Source organism: Nematolebias whitei, chromosome 6 (genome assembly GCF_014905685.2).
Source record: "Nematolebias whitei isolate Nwh7 chromosome 6, NemWhi1, whole genome shotgun sequence".
Classification (NCBI taxonomy): domain Eukaryota; kingdom Metazoa; phylum Chordata; class Actinopteri; order Cyprinodontiformes; family Rivulidae; genus Nematolebias; species Nematolebias whitei.
Genome location: NC_056503.1, coordinates 10759578 through 10779294, shown reverse-complemented (window position 1 = coordinate 10779294; position 19717 = coordinate 10759578). Strand labels below are relative to the sequence as shown.

At 41.0% G+C, this 19717-nt stretch overlaps 1 protein-coding gene and 1 long non-coding RNA gene across 2 annotated transcripts in view; both read right to left on the bottom strand.

The window, feature by feature from the left end:
* Positions 1-1157, bottom strand: part of LOC119411097 — a 4583-nt gene extending 3426 nt beyond the window's left edge. The window contains exons 1-2 of the long non-coding RNA XR_005186873.1: positions 946-1157; positions 776-870 (exon numbers count right to left, since the gene is read on the bottom strand). This is a non-coding gene — a long non-coding RNA (uncharacterized LOC119411097). The remainder of the gene's footprint in view (positions 1-775; positions 871-945) is intronic.
* Positions 1158-3149: 1992 nt separating this feature from the next.
* The window catches only part of LOC119411522 (F-BAR and double SH3 domains protein 2), a 44185-nt gene continuing 27617 nt past the window's right edge, over positions 3150-19717 (bottom strand). The window contains exons 10-15 of the mRNA XM_037678475.1: positions 18190-18252; positions 11542-11676; positions 10503-10586; positions 9402-9579; positions 3350-3570; positions 3150-3197 (exon numbers count right to left, since the gene is read on the bottom strand). Coding sequence (XP_037534403.1) covers positions 3150-3197; positions 3350-3570; positions 9402-9579; positions 10503-10586; positions 11542-11676; positions 18190-18252 — 729 coding nt within the window. The remainder of the gene's footprint in view (positions 3198-3349; positions 3571-9401; positions 9580-10502; positions 10587-11541; positions 11677-18189; positions 18253-19717) is intronic.

Sequence of the window (19717 nt, the reverse complement as noted above, 5' to 3'; positions counted from 1 at the left end):
AAAAAACTGCAACTTATAGGGCGAAAAATACGGTATCTGTAATCGATTCTAATGAACACTTGATTACATAGAAAAATCTAATAAGTCCATAAGTCAAGCAACCTGAGTAAAACAAGGTTTATTTTAATTATAAATCAAGCTGCCAGGTCAACAGTATCCATCAGGTTAAAAAGACCCTCAACTCATTCTTATTGCTTGAAGCCAAGAGAGAAGCAGCAGGAAGGTTTTTGTCCATGCCTGTGTGCATTATCGTTTGTCTGTAGCGTTAGCAAAATATCTCAATAACCACATTACCAATTGTATTGAAACTGCTCTGTTTATTTTACAGAATGTGAATAAATGGGCCGATCGGGTTGAGTCACATTTATGTCTTGACACCTCTAAATCTTTATCATACTGCAATTAAACCTGTTATCCTGATACTGCTTATAATTTTAGGTTATTTTATTTAATTCTGACATTTATGAACCCTAATTTATTGAGTTTAGAGAAGCAGCACACGATTTGCTGGTAAAACGTGCATACTGAGGTCTGCCACGCTCACTGCAGTTCTGCTCTGCAACAGGAGGCGATGCTGCAGAAAGAACAACATGGCTGCCCAGCAGGAGCAGCGCTAGGATCAAGCATACACGCTGTGCGTTCTTCAAACACAAACAGAAATACTAATCCACTCATGCCGGCATCAATGTCTGAACAGAGTTTTAATGACCGGATCAAGAAAACAGTTTGTATTCTGAGACGCTCTGGGAAGCAACAAAATAACTTTGACACTAACTGGTCGTAGTTTTCCTGGACCTCCTTCGATCGTGAGTCGCAGCGGCGGAGTCTGAGCAAATCCTGGAGAAACTGGACTCCTCCCAGAGCTCTGACCTGCAGAGACACAAAGCTTGATTACAGAGAGGCCCATCGCTCAGTGTACCTTCTGATGACAGCTCAGGCTCTTACTGCGAGACGACAGCTGCCCTTTGTGTGAAGAGGCTGGCAGGGGAAGCTTGTGCTCCCCGTTCTGCGTAGCTGAGGGGGAGCGTGGCAGGGGAGGCGGGGTGGAGGTCTCAGGGCTGGTGAAAGGGCTGATGGGAGGTTGGTCGTACAGCGGCAGAAGTGGCAGAGAAGATGGCAACTTGGAAGGAGGTGAAATCTACAGAAAGCAACAAAAATCAGACTCAGCTTCCAGAAAATCTTCATTTATTAATCCTCATGAATGTTGTAAACTGCTCTGACGTAACAGATGAACTCTTAGGCTTTTAGAAATATTCTGATGGTAAAATTAACTGGCTGCAGCTGGGAAACACAACTTACATGATCATGGGCCCAAAAAGAAAACCTGTTGGTTATTAGCTTTAAGGTAAGACATTAAAACCTAATACTTCTTTGTTATATCAAGTTTATAGAACCTGCACGACTGATTTAAACATTTTTACTCTCGCAGCAAAAAAAAAACGTTATTATTAATAACAAGTATGTGCACAGTGCACAGTTATATACAAGCAGGAGAAACAAGTGGTACACCGATGTCCCCCGTCACTGAAGGACTTGAATACTGAGTCCTGGTGAGTGGAGGGAGTCAGGGGGTGGCCAGTGGTGTCTCTGGCCACCATAGATTAATATAACCCCCCCCCCCACACACACACACACACACACACACTGTTGTTTGAGGAAAGTACCAATTTAAGCAATATAAAAACTAGAAAGCATAGTTTCTTAACATTTATATGTTGGTGGCCACCTTGGATTTTGACATGGCAACCCAATTTTGGACAGTGACTTTTCTTACTCATAGATGCAGCCACACACCAACATGGAAGTCAGCATGTTGCATATTTTCAATTTATCATGCTCACAACACGGACGGATGGGAGGATGATAAATAGACAGAAGTTATTTCCAATTCTCCCTCTTCCCTCCATGATGGGGGACAACAAACTGACTGGTTTATTTTATTAAATCAATGCACTTATTGTATTTCTCATTATGTCCATAATATTATTACAGAATTAATAACTTTACCTGTTGGATGAATGGAAGTTTGAAAGATTTAATTAATATACTTTTCACATTTTTATGTGAAAACCTCTTCATGTAACATAAATCACAGTAAAAAGAGCTTTTATTAGATAGTTGATATAAGTATCCATAATTTAGAAGGCTACCATATTTTTTGCCCTATAAGTTGTGGGTTTTTTTTGTTGCATAATTTGCACGCCCTGTAACTTTTATGCCAAAGCGACGTATTTATGTTTTTTTTCCCATATTTATAAACAATTAATGGCTGAGATATGACCGTTTTCATTCATTCTCACTGAAAATATTGAACACTACCATTTTAAGCCGTTAGATGGCACTCAAGTTGTATGGAATGATGTTGTGTCATGTAATATGTAAAAGAGGTTATTGATGACACAATCAGCTTGCCAGAGCCTGCCATCTTCGTCCAGCTCACCTGGAGCAAACATCAAATCAGCTTCATTTTGCTGCACCGCCCCGGAGAAATGCAGCTGATTTGACCATTGAAGTACATTTACTAAGTAAAAGTTCAACTGAGACACTGAGACTTTACTATAATTATGAGCAAACAAATAATTGTTTTTAAGTGTTTATCTTGTTAAATTCTTGTTAAAATCCTCCCGTGCATGATCCCGCAGCCGTCATTTGGCAGCTAATCGATTTTTGGCACAACACCGGCCCACATTTCCGAGTGGTCAGCGGTGACGCATAATAGATGTGACTTATACGGCAAAGTGACTTATTTATGGGTTTTTCCACTTTATTAGACACATTTGGACTGAGGAGACTTATAGGGCGGTGCAACGCGTACAGCAGAAAGTATGGTACTTGCTCATGGAACACTCAATAGTGTTTAGTCGTAAAAACATCTCTTAACGAACTGCTCCTACGTTTTGAAGCATTACAGTAACTTTACAGACCTTCTCTTTGCAACTTCCCTGCTCTAAAACCATCCCCTGCAATATATTAGTTTAACTTAACCACCACACCCCACAGTCACTAAAGCTTGTGCCATGTTATGTTGGAAAGAGTCAAAGGAAGGGAGAGGCTGTTTCCTTCCTGTTGCAGAACATCTAACGTAGCAGCACCCAGTGCTACAGATAAGACCTCTCTCTCTGATTGCAGTGCTGGATTTTTATCAGCGTTTATTTCTGATCTACTGTTTGTGAACTCTGCTGCTGCTGACACATCAGCTGGACAACAGACAGGAAGGGGAGTCATGGACTAGCACAGTAGACGAGGAACATATAACAGAATCTGCAGCTCAGGTCAAGAGTAAGACACTGGTCTCTGTGTCACGTCTCCCTCCAAAGACTTCCCACAGCTCGTGTTTCTGCAGGTGTACCTGTGTGTCGCCTGGTCCTCCCACACTCGTCTCCCCGTTCTCCATGAGATCTTCCACCAGCACCGAGGGGAACACTCCCACCCGTCCGTTCAACTCCCCCTCCCAGAAGCCGTCGTCCGTCTGCGTGTCGCGGTTCAACAGGCGAATCACAGCGCCTTCAGAAAAAGAGAGCTCCTCGTCTGCTTGCCCTTCGTAATCATAAAGTGCACGGACAAACACGACTGCAGAGAGGGCAGAGACAGAGAGAGAGCAGAGACAGAGAGAGAGCAGTCAGTGGTACACAGAGGGAGTAAGTATTCTCAGTAAAATACTGTTTCTGGTCTGTTTTGTCCTCATTGTTATATAAAAACTACGACTGGTTGGAGAGAGGGAGCTACAGACGAGACACAAACAGGCAACAATAATCAGAGTCAGAGTTTCTTTATTGTCATTCGCACCTCATGTGGTACATGTGGTGGAGTGAAATTATGTACACAGGGTCCCAGTTACATCCAACAATAAAATGTAAAAGAAAAACAGTAATAACATCCAAGATATGAACTAAGAAAAACATCAACTAAATATACACTAAGCACTAATAAGATTAAAACATTGCGTCAAACATCAGCACAAACATGAACATGAGTCTGTGTGAGCAGATGAGCACGAATGAACACATCAACATGGAACAGATCAGCAACATGATGTGATTTTTTTCACAGTGATTATTCTGGTTAGAGATTCATGAGTCTAACAGCCTCAGGGTAGAAGCTGTTCCTCAGTCTAGTGGTTCTACACTTAATGCTCCTCAGCCTCCTACTTGAGTGGAGCAGGGAAAAAAGTGTGTGTGCTGGGTGAGTGGGGTCCTCCATGATGCAGGTGGCTCTCTTCCTGCATCTAGAGGTGTAGATGTCTGTGATGGTGGGGAGGCTGACTCCGACAGTCTTCTGTGCAGCCTTCACCACTCTCTGCAAAGCTTTTCTTTCTGCAGCTGTGCAGCCTCCATGCCACACGTTGATGCTCGAGCACAGGATGCTCTCCACTGCACACCTGTAGAAGGAGGTGAGGACTGAGCTTCCCAGACCAGCTCGTCTCAGCCGTCTGAGGAAGTAGAGTCTCTGATGAGCTTTCTTGATCAGGCTGGTGGTGTTGTTGCTCCAGCTGAGGTTGTCATTCATGTGTACACCCAAGTACTTGTAGCTGGAAACCACTTCCACCGCAGATCCTCTTATGTTCAGGGGGGTGTACATGTTTTTGTTCCTTCTGAAGTCCACAATCATCTCCTTTGTCTTCTTCACATTGATGTGAAGGTTATCCTCTTTGCACCAGCTCTCCAGGTGTTCCACCTCTTGCCTGTAGCTGGACTCATCATTGTTTGTGATGCATCCCACCACCGCTGTATCATCTGCAAACTTTACATTGTGACAGCCTGGATGGGTAGCTGCACAATCATACGTGAGCAGAGTAAACAGGAGGGGGCTCAACACACATCCCTGAGGAGAGCCAGTGCTGAGGGTTATGGTGGAGGAGGAGAAGTTGTGGATCCTCACTAACTGTGGTCTGTTTGTTAAAAAGTCTAGGACCCAGTTGCAAATGGAGGGGCTTAGTCCTAGTGTGAATAGTTTGTCCATCAGGGTTTGGGGGATCATGGTGTTGAAGGTGGATGTGAAGTCCACAAAGAGCATACGGACGTAGGAGTCCTTCTGCTCCAGGTGGTTGAGCGCAGTGTGGACCACAGAGGAGATGGCATCCTCTGTTGATTGGTTCTCACGGTATAGATACTGATGAGGGTCCTCGTTGATGATAATTAACATGTGACAGGAGCCTGATCCAAACATGACGGTAAAACAGACCCACAAACAGATAATAAAACACGTTTAAAGAGAGTCAATGAAAATGAAAAATAACATTCCTGTATTACTGCAGATAATGCAAAAACAGAAGATATAAAACTTCACTCAGAATCATAACTTAGTTACAAAAAAACAAACAAAAACAGTTTGAGCCTTTCTTTCACACTGAAGCCATCATGTTCTCTAATTTCTCTAGGCTGATTCAAATAATTCTGTTCAAAAATACTTTATTAATCCCAGGGGGAAATTAAATGTTGTTGTAACTCATCATCCTGGTTTCATTAAAGAGTTGTTCTAGATGCTGATGGCTGTGGACAGGAAGGATCTCTTGTAGAGGTCTGTCTTACAGCGGATCTGTTGAACCTGGTTGCAGATGTTGATCCGTCACTTGGACTTGATGGGTTTCTCAGTCTTCTTTGGCAGCAGGACCACCTGAATGTTGGGCAGAACTCCTCCCTGAGCGATGGTCACTCCTCCCAGCAGCTTGTTGAGCTCCTCGTCCTTGCAGACAGCTGCAGGTGTCGGGGGATGATCCTGGTCTTCTAGTTGTCACGAGCAGCGTTTCATGCCAGCTCCAGGATCTTGACAGTCAGGCACTCGAGCACTGCTGCCAGGTAGATGAGAATGCATCCACGGCGCCTCCTTTACAACTCATTTGGGATTTGGGGCTGTAGTTGAGTTGAGATATTATTTGAGCTTTGAGATGTTAATCAGCTGCTCCCGGTTGTAAAAAACAACAACAAGAAGACCTTGTTGTCATGGTTACGCTTCAAAACAAAGTTAATGTCCCAAAGTAAAAATGTTTCAGTAGAAATCCTTCCAGCTGTGAGACCAGACCCCACCAACGGAACCAGACAAGGCATGACAGGATGCACAAAGCTTCAGGACAGGCGATGATCAGCTGAAGGAGACATCACAGAAAGTGCAAGGCAGGCTTTAAGCTTCAGCATCTGCCCAGTGCGTATTCCCTGGTGCCTGAGGTGCTGTCCCCAGGCAGGCAGGTGTGCAGCGCAGAGCAGGTTCGTCATCCAGGAGAGGAGGACGCCCAGTGCTCCGTTCATTGTGGTCAAAATAGGTGAGCTTGGTGGCACGCAACTGAAGATCTAAAAGTGACTGACGTTCATACACCTGCATCAAGGTGATGTCACAGACGAGACGTGACAGAAACAGAAAGAACACAAACAGTTGGCAGAGGCAGACGGCAAGCCATGTGCACCGGCGCCATCTTGAATCAGCAACATTTTATTATCTATATAAAAACTTTCTGAGTCAGCATGCTTCAAGATGGCCACTACAGCTGAGTGACCTTAGCAAACACAAAAATGACCACACTTCAGACAAATTAATAAATATTTGGCCAATCTTTAATGTGGCAGTAGCTGAGAGTCATTTCCATTCCATTCTGTTGGTGCTCTCAGATTAAGTGAGACCTCTGCTTGAAGCTTTGAGAAGCAAGTTGGCGGGCGATGTGCATTTCCTCAAGGAATGTTAGGCCTTTGATTTAAATTTGTTCAACCAGTTAATTTACCAGAACCAACTTTAATGAATAAATTGAATCGAGCCTCGCAAATTTAGTTGAATTAATCTCTTCTGTTTTTTTGTTGAAATTACAGAAGGAACAAAAATCAATCTGTTAAAAAAAAAAAAAAGAAAAAAAAAGTTATCGGTAAATATTTTAAAATTATTTCAACTAGTTACCATTTAAGGTGTTATTTACATTCAGTTAATGAAAATAAATAATTTGACAACTTGTATTTAGGTTATGCAAATGAGTTTTTATTGAAGTTAATCAAACGCGTCTCAGTTGTTTCCTGAAGTCTCTTTCAGTGAAACTGCAACAAGATTTAAATACATTTTTATAAAAATTGTCATTTAGGGTCAATATATAGGCCCACCAAGCTGATCATTAGAGGTGGGCAAATGAAGCTTTTCTGAAACACTGAAGCATGTTGGACCTGGGGTCTGTCTGGGTGGAGTTTGCATGTTCTCTCTGTGCATGCGTGGGTTTTTTCCAGGTGCTCTGGTTTCCTCCCACAGTATAAAACATGCATGTTGGTCTGCCTTCAGGCCCAGGCCTCCCTTGCAAAAGAGATCTGTGATCTCAGTGAGATTTACCTGGTTAAATAAAAGTTAATAAAATAATAAATGTTTCAAAAAGGCTTCATTGCTCGAAGCTTGTCAACACCGGCCTCTTTGGCGCCATCTTGTGGCCACAGTATAAGGAGCTGCTTGAAATGAAGCAGCTGCTGTTTAATATCTTCAGACTTTTCTCTCTGGTATTTGGACCGTCATTGAGGTGCTTTGAACATGTATTTTTTGTAGGTGAAAGAAAAAAGTTATGCTTATATTTGATGAATAAATAATTTTGAAGAATAAACATGTTAAAACGTGGCGTATGTTGCTTGTGACTTGACATTTGTAAACACAGATTTATATGAATCTTATCTAATTCACAACACAATACCAGTTAAGAATGATGCTTGTGCTGCAGGTTTTCTGCCTCTTGGACTTTATGTAATGAACCAGTTTATGTTACCTGTGAGATCAGATTGTAACTTATGTACATAAAGTGTTTTTCTAAAATATACATGTTTCCTTGGGGATAAAAGCACTTATGAACTGATAAAATAAACACTTAAGACACACCAGGCTGGCTGGCTCCATGTTTTCTATGTTGCTTGCTGTTTTGTTATATTTGGCACAAATTGCACCAACTTTTTATTCTTGTCTTCTTTCAGCTGCTCCCTTCTTCAGGGGTCCACACAGTGAACTCAGTTGCACGAAGACTTGGCCATAAGTTTTACATCGGATGTCCTTCCTGGCACAACCACAGACCACTGAGCTACCAAGCGCCCAGAAAGGGACAAATGAAGGGGGGGGGGGGGGGGGGGGGGGGGTGGGTGTGGGTGTTTCACCTTTACCACCCACATTTTGATGTAGTCTGTACCGGGAGTTGAACCAGCGATCTTCTGATCACAGGCCCACCTTCTCTAATCTCTGCACCACCACTCCCAGTATGCACAAATTGCACCAACAAAACTTCACAAATCCAGTCGATGATTTACTTCCTAAAACTTTGGAGCAGGTACCAAAGCCGTGACGTAACTCGGGCACTTTCGAAGCTTCGGACACCGTTGATCACGTGACTTTTGCCAAATGAGTCAAGCTCCGACACAGAGCTTCAGAAACACCGTGTTGTCTTGGAGCTTCAGCTTCAGACGGCCCATCACTGCTGATCATATTTAGAGTGAAAGTATCAAATTGATTCCAGCTTTACGTGTGGTCCTGCAGCTGAACTGTTTGGCTTTCTGGACTTTCTCCAGGTTTATTTTCAACACCCAAAGTGTCCACCAGGAAACAACTCACTGCTTCATAAAACGTTTAAGATGCTGCAAATCGTAGTTGAAGGTTAAAGCAAAGGGAACCTCCTCTCTATTACATTAAACAGGCCGGTAACACCAGCCACTGACTTTGCAGTTTTATACAACCACTTAGTTTTACGTTTCTTCCACTGAGGGCCAACAGTGGCTGCAGCAACCTTATTTTCTAACAAGGTCTGTTCTTCTACACTGGCTAACCAAAGCTTGTCATTTTGTTTGCTACTATAATCTATTTAACTTGATGTAGAGAGCAAAAGTGACGCCAGTGTTAGATGTTTACCTAAAACACTATATATTGTCAAAACCTCTAATGATATCCAGTGAAGAGAACAAGAGTACCACACACACCATATGCCCTTCGACAAACTATTACACAGAAATGTATAGCAAGGCTCGAAAACGCAAAGACCTTGTAAAAATGTGACCTTGATTTGTGACCTTGACCTTGGGGCTGGGGGATGAAGCATGTGCACATGCTCCGTATAGCGATGATGCATAAGTGTATCAAATGTCATAAAATTATCTTGAGTGGATCAGAAGTTGTGGCTCAGACAAGCAAAGGCCTTGTTTGACCTTGATTTGTGACCTTGACCTTGAAGCTGGAGTGATGAACAGTGTACACAACACTCCGTTTAGTAATGATGCGCGTGTGTTAGAAGTTTTGTTAAATTGTTTTGAGCAGAAGTTATTTATGGACATCCGGACAGAGACATGCCTTTCAACAGGTGTATGAAAACAGACTATAACAACTTCAGTACACGTTCAACAAACACACAAATGTTTTCTGATTTAAACGCAGCTTCTTCTTTTTTTACTGATGTTAGGCTGCAAAATATTTACCGTTTGTATCTCCATTGATGCAGCTGGCGTGCAGCTCGGGTTCAGTTGAATTGGATGAGGTGTGTGATCGAGCATCCAGTGTGGCCAGAGATTGGAGCATGCTCAGCAGACTGTTGGAAGTGGGGAATTGTAGGTATTTTTCTGGAACATAGCCAACTTGACCTGTCTTGTTGCGTGCCTGGGTTAACAAAGAAAGAAAGAAAAAAGGGAATGTGTAAATCCAATGATGACACATGGCAAATCTGGGGATGAAGATGTCTGTTACAAATGATTTACCGTATTTTCCGGCATATAAGTCATGTTTTTTGCATAATTTGCGTGCCCTGCGACTTATTTATGCATTTTTCCCATATTTAAACCAATTTTGGCTGAGATATGACCGTTTTCATTCATTCTGACTGAAAATATTGAACACGTTATCATTTTCAGCCGCTAGATGGTACTCGAGTTGTATGGCATGCCGTTGTGTCATGTAATAGGTAAATGTGGCTATTAATGATACAATCAGCTTGCCACAGTCTGCCACCTTCGTCCAGCTCACCTGGAGCAACTTCATTTCGCTGCTCCGCCACGGAGACATGCAGCTGATTTGACCATTGAAGTGCATTATTTAGTAAAAGTTAAACTGAGACACACCTTTACTATAAAGTCGAGAAAACAAATAATTGTTTTTATGTGTTTATCTTGCTAAATTTGGAAGAAATGCACAGCGAGTCCTCCCGTGCACGCTCCTACTTCTGCGTATCAGGTTTTGAAAGGCAGATGATTTGACCGTCAAAGTGCATTTATTAAGGAAAAGTTAGACTGAGACACACATTTGTTATAATTTCAAACAAACGAATAATTGTTTTTAAGTGTTAATCTTGTTAAAGTCCTCCCGTGCACGCTCCCGCGTCCACCATTTGGCAGCCAATCGATTTTTGGCACAACACCAACCCACATTTCCAGTTTGTCAGCGGTGACGCGTAATAGATGCGACTTATTTATGGATTTTTCCACTTCATTAGACATATTTGGACTGATGTGGCTTATAGGGCGGTGCGACGTGTACGGTGGACAATACAGCACACATCTGTCACTGATCTGAGTGTGTTTGAGCACCTTAACCCAGTCCTCCATGTCTCCATCCTCGATAACCTCCAACATTTCCTGCTCATCTATAGTCAACTCATCTGGCTGAGAGGCCTGCAGGACAGACAAGAAGAAAGAAGAGGTGACAATGACAAAACATGGATAAGAAGCTGGCAAACTTCAGATTTTCATGGCTGACAACAGAAAACCATTGCTGCTGTAACTTAACATGCTGACTTTATATTTTGCAAAGATTTACACCTTACAGTTTTAAAATCATTCCAAACCATTAATGAATGTTGATCTCAAAGGCTCTGTGTTAAAGAAGCAGGAGCGTAAAGATTCATGTCAGAATGTGGTTTATTGACTATAAAAGTTAAACAGTTTTATACAAGCTCTTCTGGAAAACAAGCTAACTTGGATTTTGTAGCTCTGTCTGTAGATGTTAATGTTTTGACACACTGTATTTAGATTGTAACTGTTGGCAATAGATATCTTTACAGTGCTGGAAATCGGGGCATCCCAAGGCTGCTGTCTTGGCCACTTTCAGTTGAGTTTTTGCAAATATAGTATTGAGGTGTGACCGAAAGATTTTTCATGCTATATTGTTCAATTTTCAAACAACAGAGGAATCATCAGACGATAAATGAAAATGAGGTTGATAATTTTCATTTATCGTTCGATTAACTGATTTGTTGTTTATCGCGACAGAACTACTGATGATGACAATCATCTCAACTACACCTGGTTCAAAGGGAAAGCAATGTGTATTACAAAGAAAAATGTTTTAATTTATTGTTTTATATTTATTGTAATTACTTATTGCTTGAATATTTATTGCACAAATTATATTTTGGTTTTAAAGGGTTCAGAAAAAGTAGAATGCAAATCATTTCATGTACGATGTACTGCAAAGGAGAAGTAAATAAATACACTTGTTCACGTTTTCTTGTGCACACAATAAAATAACACCTTCAGCAGTGCACTGTAGGTACAGAGAACAACAGAGGGCTTATATGTATGTGTGTGTATGAGTAACCACAGTGTAACTCCGGTGTGTGTGTGCTACCTTGTATGAGTACAGCACTTTGCAGGTTAGCGGGTAGTTACGCAGGGTTCCTGATGGACTGGAACTGCTGTCGTCAAAAACCTCCATATTCTCCTCACACTCTTCACCCTCTTCACGCTCCAAGTCCACGGTGCCCTTTTCACACAAACAGAGAGAGAGAGAGAGAACGTCAAAACCTGTGATAAACTGCAAAGATGAAAAGAAAATATATCTCCACTCACTTTTCAAAGTCAGCTCTTAATGATATATATATATATCTATATATATATATATCTATATATATATATAGATATATATACTGTATATATTCTAAATATGAGGAATAATTGTCTCGAGTCTTAAAATGTTCTCAAACACCCAAGGAAAAGTTAGTTTTACCTTTTACCTCACCTTTTCTCGGACCAAGTTCTTGTGTTCATGCTCTGTATCTTTTAGAAACACGTATGGAGGAACTAAAGTTTCATGAGCTGCAGCCCCTCCCTGTTTACCTCCATGTGAATTTCACACTTTTACAAACGTCATGTGATCCAGCAGATTGAAAAGATCCAGCAAACTGACCTGGTCAATAACAATAGACTGTCTGTGTGTGTGTGTGTCCTTGTTTATGCTACTTTGCAAGACTCCTTTTTCCAACTTATACTACATTGTGAGGACCAAATGCTCCTTATGGGGTCCAAAGCTCGGGCCCCGTAAGAAGAAGTCCCGTTGGTGGGTTAGGTTTAGGCCTAAGGTGTGAACTGAGGATGTGTTAGGTTTAGGGTAAAGGTCAGGGTTAGGCTATAGAAATTAATGGAAATCAATGGAAAGGCCTCATAATGATAGCCAAACAAACCTGTGTGTGTGTGAACAAGTCTGAGCTTCAGAAGCTGTCTAGTCGTCAGATTTGGGTTGAGACAGTAAACTTTACACCAGCACAAACAAAACAAAAAGGAAATGCAAACCATAAGGTGCGGTCTAAAGGTATGAATATGAAAGCTCTCCACTGGGAATGGTTGGGGAGCATACAGACACCTGACACCACAACATGCACTGGTTTTAATTACAGACCGGCCAAATCTGTGAGTTGTAAAATTAAATAACTATGTCAGCTGTTATTAAACTCATCAGTGCTCCTCAAAATGTTAGAATAAAACTTGTTTACATGCTTCATTTAGTAAATTGGAGGTATTTTTATGACACTAAGTATTCCTTATGATAGCGCTACAGGAAAAAAACAAGGGATCGTCACATGCTGGACGATGTGCAAAAGACACTGCACAGTAAAATAAAGAGTGACTGTAGTGGCCCTGAACTGTCACGATCACAAGGGTTAGTGCTAATTAATTCTGTTCAGATGTGACACATCGCTGCAGTAGTTCTGAAGCGACTCACAGAACTCAGATTGTGAAGAGGCAAAGATTTCAGACATGGCTATGAAACTTCTGAGAGGAAAGAGAAATGTATTAAATGAGATGAACAACAATTTGTTCTGTTCTTTATTTTGAAGCCTCATGCAAGGCTGTATTTTTGCATCAGTGTTTGATGTGTTGCTTTCATTCATTCACTTTATTGCATGGATTAAAACATCAGTCCCGCAGGTTTCATTTCAGCCCTGCAGCATATTGACCAGCATGTTTTCCAGTTATAACTCAATAACATCACCAAACATCCATCTTACTGTACCAGTACAGCTAAGATGAAGACTGGTCGTGGAAATAATAACTGCATAAGTGATATTGTAATAAAAGCAAAGGCAGTTTGAGAGAGAGTGGCTGCTCTGTGAACTTCACAGGAGCCTCCTGGCCTGAATATTATGCACAGTTCAACCATCTCTCTAATGGTGTGGTCACTTCTTGACCTCATTACGCCTCGTCCCCAAAACGGTTCTGCATTACAGACGCAAAGACAAGTCTCTCTTTAGAGTCCCTCCGGTTGTTTGTAAATTATCCATCAAGATGTGAGCTTTCATTAACGTGGTTGACGTCACAGAAGCAAAGGAGGCACAGGAGAGGATCTCAGCAAACTGGACTTTACGCCTTACTCATGAAACATGCTGGGCACTTCCCACTCTGCACGTGTCTCACTGGGCTGCGACTGTTGGGATTTAAAAAACACAAAACTGCAGGAAAATATGCAACATTTTACTTGGAATCACACTGAAGACACATTTGTATGAACTCTGTTGAAATTTGGGCAGAAATGCACCAGGGGTTTGCACAGATCTACAAAACTAAGGTAAAAAGAACCTGCGGAGTCTGCAACAGTCCTGCGACTACTGTGGAAAAATGAATATTGAAAATGATTTGAACATGGTTAAAACTTCAGTGACTCAAGAGCAAGGCCTCGTCATTCACACGAGGAAACTGAGAACTCCTGTGAATGCTTTGAGACATTTTGGAAGCTTCCGTGTAAAACGCTGTTGAGACAGATGAGACAATCCTGCAGCTGCACAGACCGTCTGCCATCACTGCATCACACACTCAAGCTGCACAGCTCCTCGACACGTCCACCATGGCAGCACTGTGAACACCTCATGGTGGCTGACAGACGTGACAGCAGCAGGTTGACTTCACCCCCCGTGCTGCCTCGGACATTTCAGAAGCCGCACAACGATGACTAGAAGGCATTTCAGGGCCAGCTTAAAGAATTTTGTGAAAGAGGCTAAATTGTTCAAACCAACAACAACAAAAAAATTATTTAAAATAAAACTACCATATTTTCCGCCGTACATGTTGCATCAGTCCAAATATGTCTAATAAAGTGGAAAAATCCATAAACACGTCACTTCGCAGTACGAGGAGCAGGCATGCTAATTTATTCAGTTCAATTTAATTCGGTTTATTTATTTAGCACCAAATCACAACAAAGTTGTCTCAGGGCACTTTACAGGAACATTCACATGCATAGACAAAGCCAATTAGTAAAGTTCTCCAAGGAAGCAGCAGACTCGTTGAATATTCACTTTGTCACAATCTCCATTTAATAATTTATGCAAAAACGTGCAACTTATATGCTGGAAAATATGGTAAATCAAACATATTCAAGATCCTCTTTACTGCTGCTGCTGTATTCATGCATTCCAACTCATCTGCTCACACAGACTCATGTTCGTGCTGCTGTTGTTCGGTGTATTGTTTTGCACCATTAGTGACTGGCGTGTAGATCTTAGAGCTGTCAGCGTACTGTTGGGCGTTTGTTTAGTGTATATCTTAGTTTATATCTCAGATCCTTACTTACCGTTTCTTTTACACTTTATACTTTTGCTATTATTGGATGTAACTGGGACCCTGTGTACACAGGTTTGTAACACCTCATGTACCACATGTGATGCAAATAACAATAAAGAACCTTGGCCTTGACTTTGACCTTTACCAGAGAAAATGGTTAATTCAATTCAATTTTCAGTTCACGCGTTACAGATAATTTAAAATAGATATTTAAAAACTAAGACATCACGGTTCAGCTTGTAAACTTGTGAAATATATTGTCTATTAAGTGAAAAAAACGATAGATTTGGCCGTGCACTTTGTTACGTCTCTCACTTGTGCATCACTTCAACATTATCTTACTTTCACCTCAGCAGTCTCCTTTAAATCACACCACCTCTTTCTTTCTTGCCTCTCCTCCTTCAGTAACCGTCTCCCCACCGCTCCGTCTATTACCCCTGCTTCTTTCCATTTATCTCCTGCTAAGTTTCTCCCTCCCTCTCCACATTTTCTCTCCTCTCCTTACACTCAGTATCTCACGCTCTTTCTTTCTGGTGATAGCTGTGAGCTGCATTATCATGTGAGCTGAATGCCAAATGCTTTTGACAAAGCAGACTGACGCTGTTTAGTCCCCTTGACTGACAGACGCACATTTGTCTCCCCTGTGTGGGATTACTTGGACGGCCATGACAAAAACTCAGTATAAAGTGAGTGGAGAGAGCAACACACTGATGCAAACGCACAAACATGAATAAATACAGCTGTGCATGAATAACACTGGACATGTGTTGTATAAGATTATCCTTTGTCATGAGAAATAACTCAAATCTTGAAGGAAACTAACAAGTTTTCCAAGAAGTTGAGCCTTCTGGTATATTTTTCAAATAGTCAAATGATTTTTGAAGAACTGCAGCTGGGGATGAAAACAAGCCAATGTCCCCTGTCGCTGAGGAATTTGAACGATGTGCAAGATATTCAAGTGGGTCAGAGTTACCTGTGTATGACAGAGATAACTACAGAGTCATACGTTTCTTCTTGACGTGTGACAAATTAAAGGCTTTTATTGTCTGGCTAACATTTTTGAGGTAATTAAGGTTTTGTGGAAGAACGTCAGTGAACTATAAACTGCAACTTTTGTGGGTAAACAAAGAAAAAGTATTAAATGCAATTAAAGTGTCAACTTAAAACTAGAAGAAATATGAAATTACTTAAAAATACTATACTGAATAAAATAAAATGTATTTCCACCGTTTCTGTCTGAGAACTCGAAATCCAAAAAAAGCAAGGTTACGTTGTTTGTCATATGAAGGTTAACACAAGGTCAACAATGCAATGAAATGTTCAGGATGAGAAGAACTGATTTGACTCGCAACAATGTGATAATCCGTCTTCAGTCTCCTGGTACGAAGCTAACAGGAAGAACGTCCAGGTTCTTTATTGTCATTCCACCACATGTGGTACATGTGGTGGAATGACATTGTGTACACAGGGTCCCAGTTACATCCAACAAAAGTAAAAATTGTAAAAGAAAACCAGTAATAAGATCTAAGATATGAACTAACAATACACTGAGTACTAATAGTATAACAAAAATAAACTAAGCACTAGTAGTACAAAAACAATACGCTGAACAACAGCAGCACGAACATGAGCCTGTGTGAGCACGAATGAATGAACATGAGGTGTGATGCAATCACTTGATGCCATGACAAGCGACAGGTGTCTGTGAGTGTTTGTTTGTTTGTCTGTCTGTTAGCAAAATATCCCAGGAACCACTGGACAGATTTAAATGAAATGTCCACTACGGGAAGGGGAGTTTGAGATTGTCACCACTGTATGTTCCCATACAACAACAAAATTACTTCTCTGCATTTAACCCATCACATGTGAGATACACCCAGGTGGAGCTGTGGGCAGATATGTAGGCACCCGGGGAGCAGTGGAGGATGAGGTGTTTTGCTCAGAGATGTTACGACATGTGGGAATGACTGGGAGTCGAACCACAACTTTCTGGTCCCCAGTTGGCTGCTCTACTGCTACCCTATCTCAGCCCCTCAATCTCGGTCATCTCATCTCATCCAATCCCATCTCATCTCATCCTAGTCAATATCATCTCATCACATTTAATCTCATCCCATCTCATTTAATCTCATCCCATCTTATCCTGTTCAATCTCATCTCATCCCATCTCCTCGCATCTCATCCCATTCAGTGTCACCTAATCCCATCCAATCCCTTCTCATCTCATCCCATCTCATCTCATCCAATCTCATCTTGGTCTTAATCAGAAGGTAATTATTACATAAACACGTTGGTGATGAGCAATATGTATTTCCTTAACAAAAACAAAAACAAAGCTATTTTTTAATTTAAAATGTACTTTTATACAAGTAAATGTGTTAATGTAAAATACTTTCTGGGTAAGTAAATCACCCTAAAAGTATTTAACCATCAGTCTTGCTGTAGAGCACGTTTTGCATCCACACTGGCGACAGAATCCCTGGACGTTCTGCGGTCCTGCTCAGAGACGTTCCCTGCTTTGGAAGCTTCAGGTTTCTCTGCAGCAGCAGTTCTGATTTAAATGAGTGAGCTGCTCTCAGGTTTCTAAAAACAGCTTGAAGTGAAACTGATGAGCTGAGCTCTCCATGTGACGCAGGTTTGCTGAAGCAGGTTACAGAGCAGGAGGTTCCAGAAACAAGACTGGAAAAAACTCGTAAAGCTTAAATTAGATCTCAGTGAAGACACTGATCTGGAGCTCAAACCAGTTTATATTACCCCACATGGTCCCTGAGCTTATTTAATAACAAAATAGTATTTTATGTTGGCTTCAGGAGTCTATGAGATACAATTTACACATGTAGCCAATGCAGTTGAGTCAGATATATTCTGTGGATGACAAGTAACTAATCTATTATCATCAGAGCAAAGTAAATATTAAATTCACATAAGTTAAATTATGTTACCATGTGGCCTTTAAATGAGCTCAGGATGACTCTTCTCACACACTGTCATATTATTAGTGTAATACACACATGGGGCTGCTAACCTGTGCATCTTTTAACAAGTCTCCTGTAGGGCTTTCTAATCCATGTTTTTATATCAACACAAAAATAAAATGTACTTTTTATTTCTGTAAACTTAACCCACAGGTTTGAACCTGTTTCATTGAGATCTTTACAGATAAGCAGACTAAAGTTCAAACAACCGAACTGATTGGTGTCATTTAAACGTACATATTTTTCTGCATTTACTGTTTCTGCAGTCTTTGGGATTATTTACCTCCCAAACAGGGAGAGTGATAATAAAATCCTACTGTGGATGAAGCATTGTTCGTCTCTTGCAGTGTTTTCACATTTTAGAGAGAGAGAGAGAAAAAAAACATGTTTTGGTGATGACAAGTTTAAAAATATGCACGCTTGGCAAAGTCCCAGCAGCACAGGCACAGAGAGGGGAAGTGTCTCACCGGCAGCGAGGGATCGTGGGACGTGTAGGTGGCCCAGCGTTCGTTCTCCAGCTCCTCCATCACCTACAACATGCACACAGTGTGTCAGGTTTTATGTGTGTGCAGCAAACTGATGCAAATGCACACACAAAAGGATGCTTACACACACACATACACACATACACGATACTCAATACTTTCACACTTGTATGGACCTAACAAGCTAGGCAGAAAAATACACATTTCTCCAACTACTTCTGTTGTCTGTTCCCTCTTGAGGGGTCACCACAGAAAGTCATCCACCTCCATCTCACTCTGTCTTCTGCATCCTCTGTCCAACTACCTTCATGTCCTCTATAACTGCATCCATACAAGGGCTGCAACAACGAATCAATAAAATTGGTAAAATTAATAAAAATTGATTATTAAAAGTGTCGACAACAAATTTCATTATCAATTCGTTGTGTCGTGCAATTAAGCGTCTTTCACGGCGCTGCGAAGCCGTTTTGTTCGCCTGCAGAGCATTGTCATTGCTGTCTGACTGAATAAAGTTAAAAAAAAACAAAAAAACTCTGCAGAGTGAGTTGAGCAGAGCAGAGGCTGTTTTCAAAGGAAATTAAGTAAATTTTACAAATGACCAGCAGAGAAAACTGTTCGACCCAAGTCCTCCAAAGTGTGGGAGCTCTTCACAAAGATAAAAACTGTGCAACATGCAGCTTTGAAAAGTGACGACACGACACGGGAGAATCACGGAGATTAATGTAAACATGTCGGAGTCATCGATGTGGATGAAGGAGCAGCAGCAGATACAACTCGTCATGTGTTACAGGTGAGTCTCTACAATATTCTACATTTGTTCTGTTTCCAAGTGAGAAAACGTAACGTCAGTCTCTCTGTAGCTGAAGCTGCTGCTTGTTTGTTTGTTTGCTGATTAATGACGGTGATAGAGAACGTGTGTTACTTTTTATTTAATTTAATTGGTACAAGCAGTGTTTAAATGTGATTTATAAATAAATGTAACACAAAGATAATAATTTAACAATTAAGCTTCAAATTTTAATTTGTTGGCAAAGTCTGTCAACGTATGGCAGGATGATTTGCATTTAAACAGGAATTAAAGTAATTTATTACATCTACTCAGTTGTGTGTAATTAAGTATTATCTATCTGTCTGTCTGTCTGTCTGTCTATCTATCTATATAATTTGTGTGTGTGTGTGTGTGTGTGTGTAATTGCTCTTTTAGCTACTTTTGCCTGAACCTAACGCTGTAAGTGAAACAAGGCATTTCTTGAGTTTCTGTAAATTATGTTATAAAACATATTTACTCTCTCATTCCAGAAAACAACAAACAACAACATCCTTCATGATGGACAGACATCATGGACACCACAGCAGCAGCTGTCTTCACTGAAGTCATTCTTAAATGATCATCACTGACATGAGGCCTCTGTCGATGGTTGAAGACGAAGGCTTCACTACAATGATCCACACTTTTAATCCAGGTTACAATAATCCACACTTTTAATCCAGGTTACAATAATCCACGCTT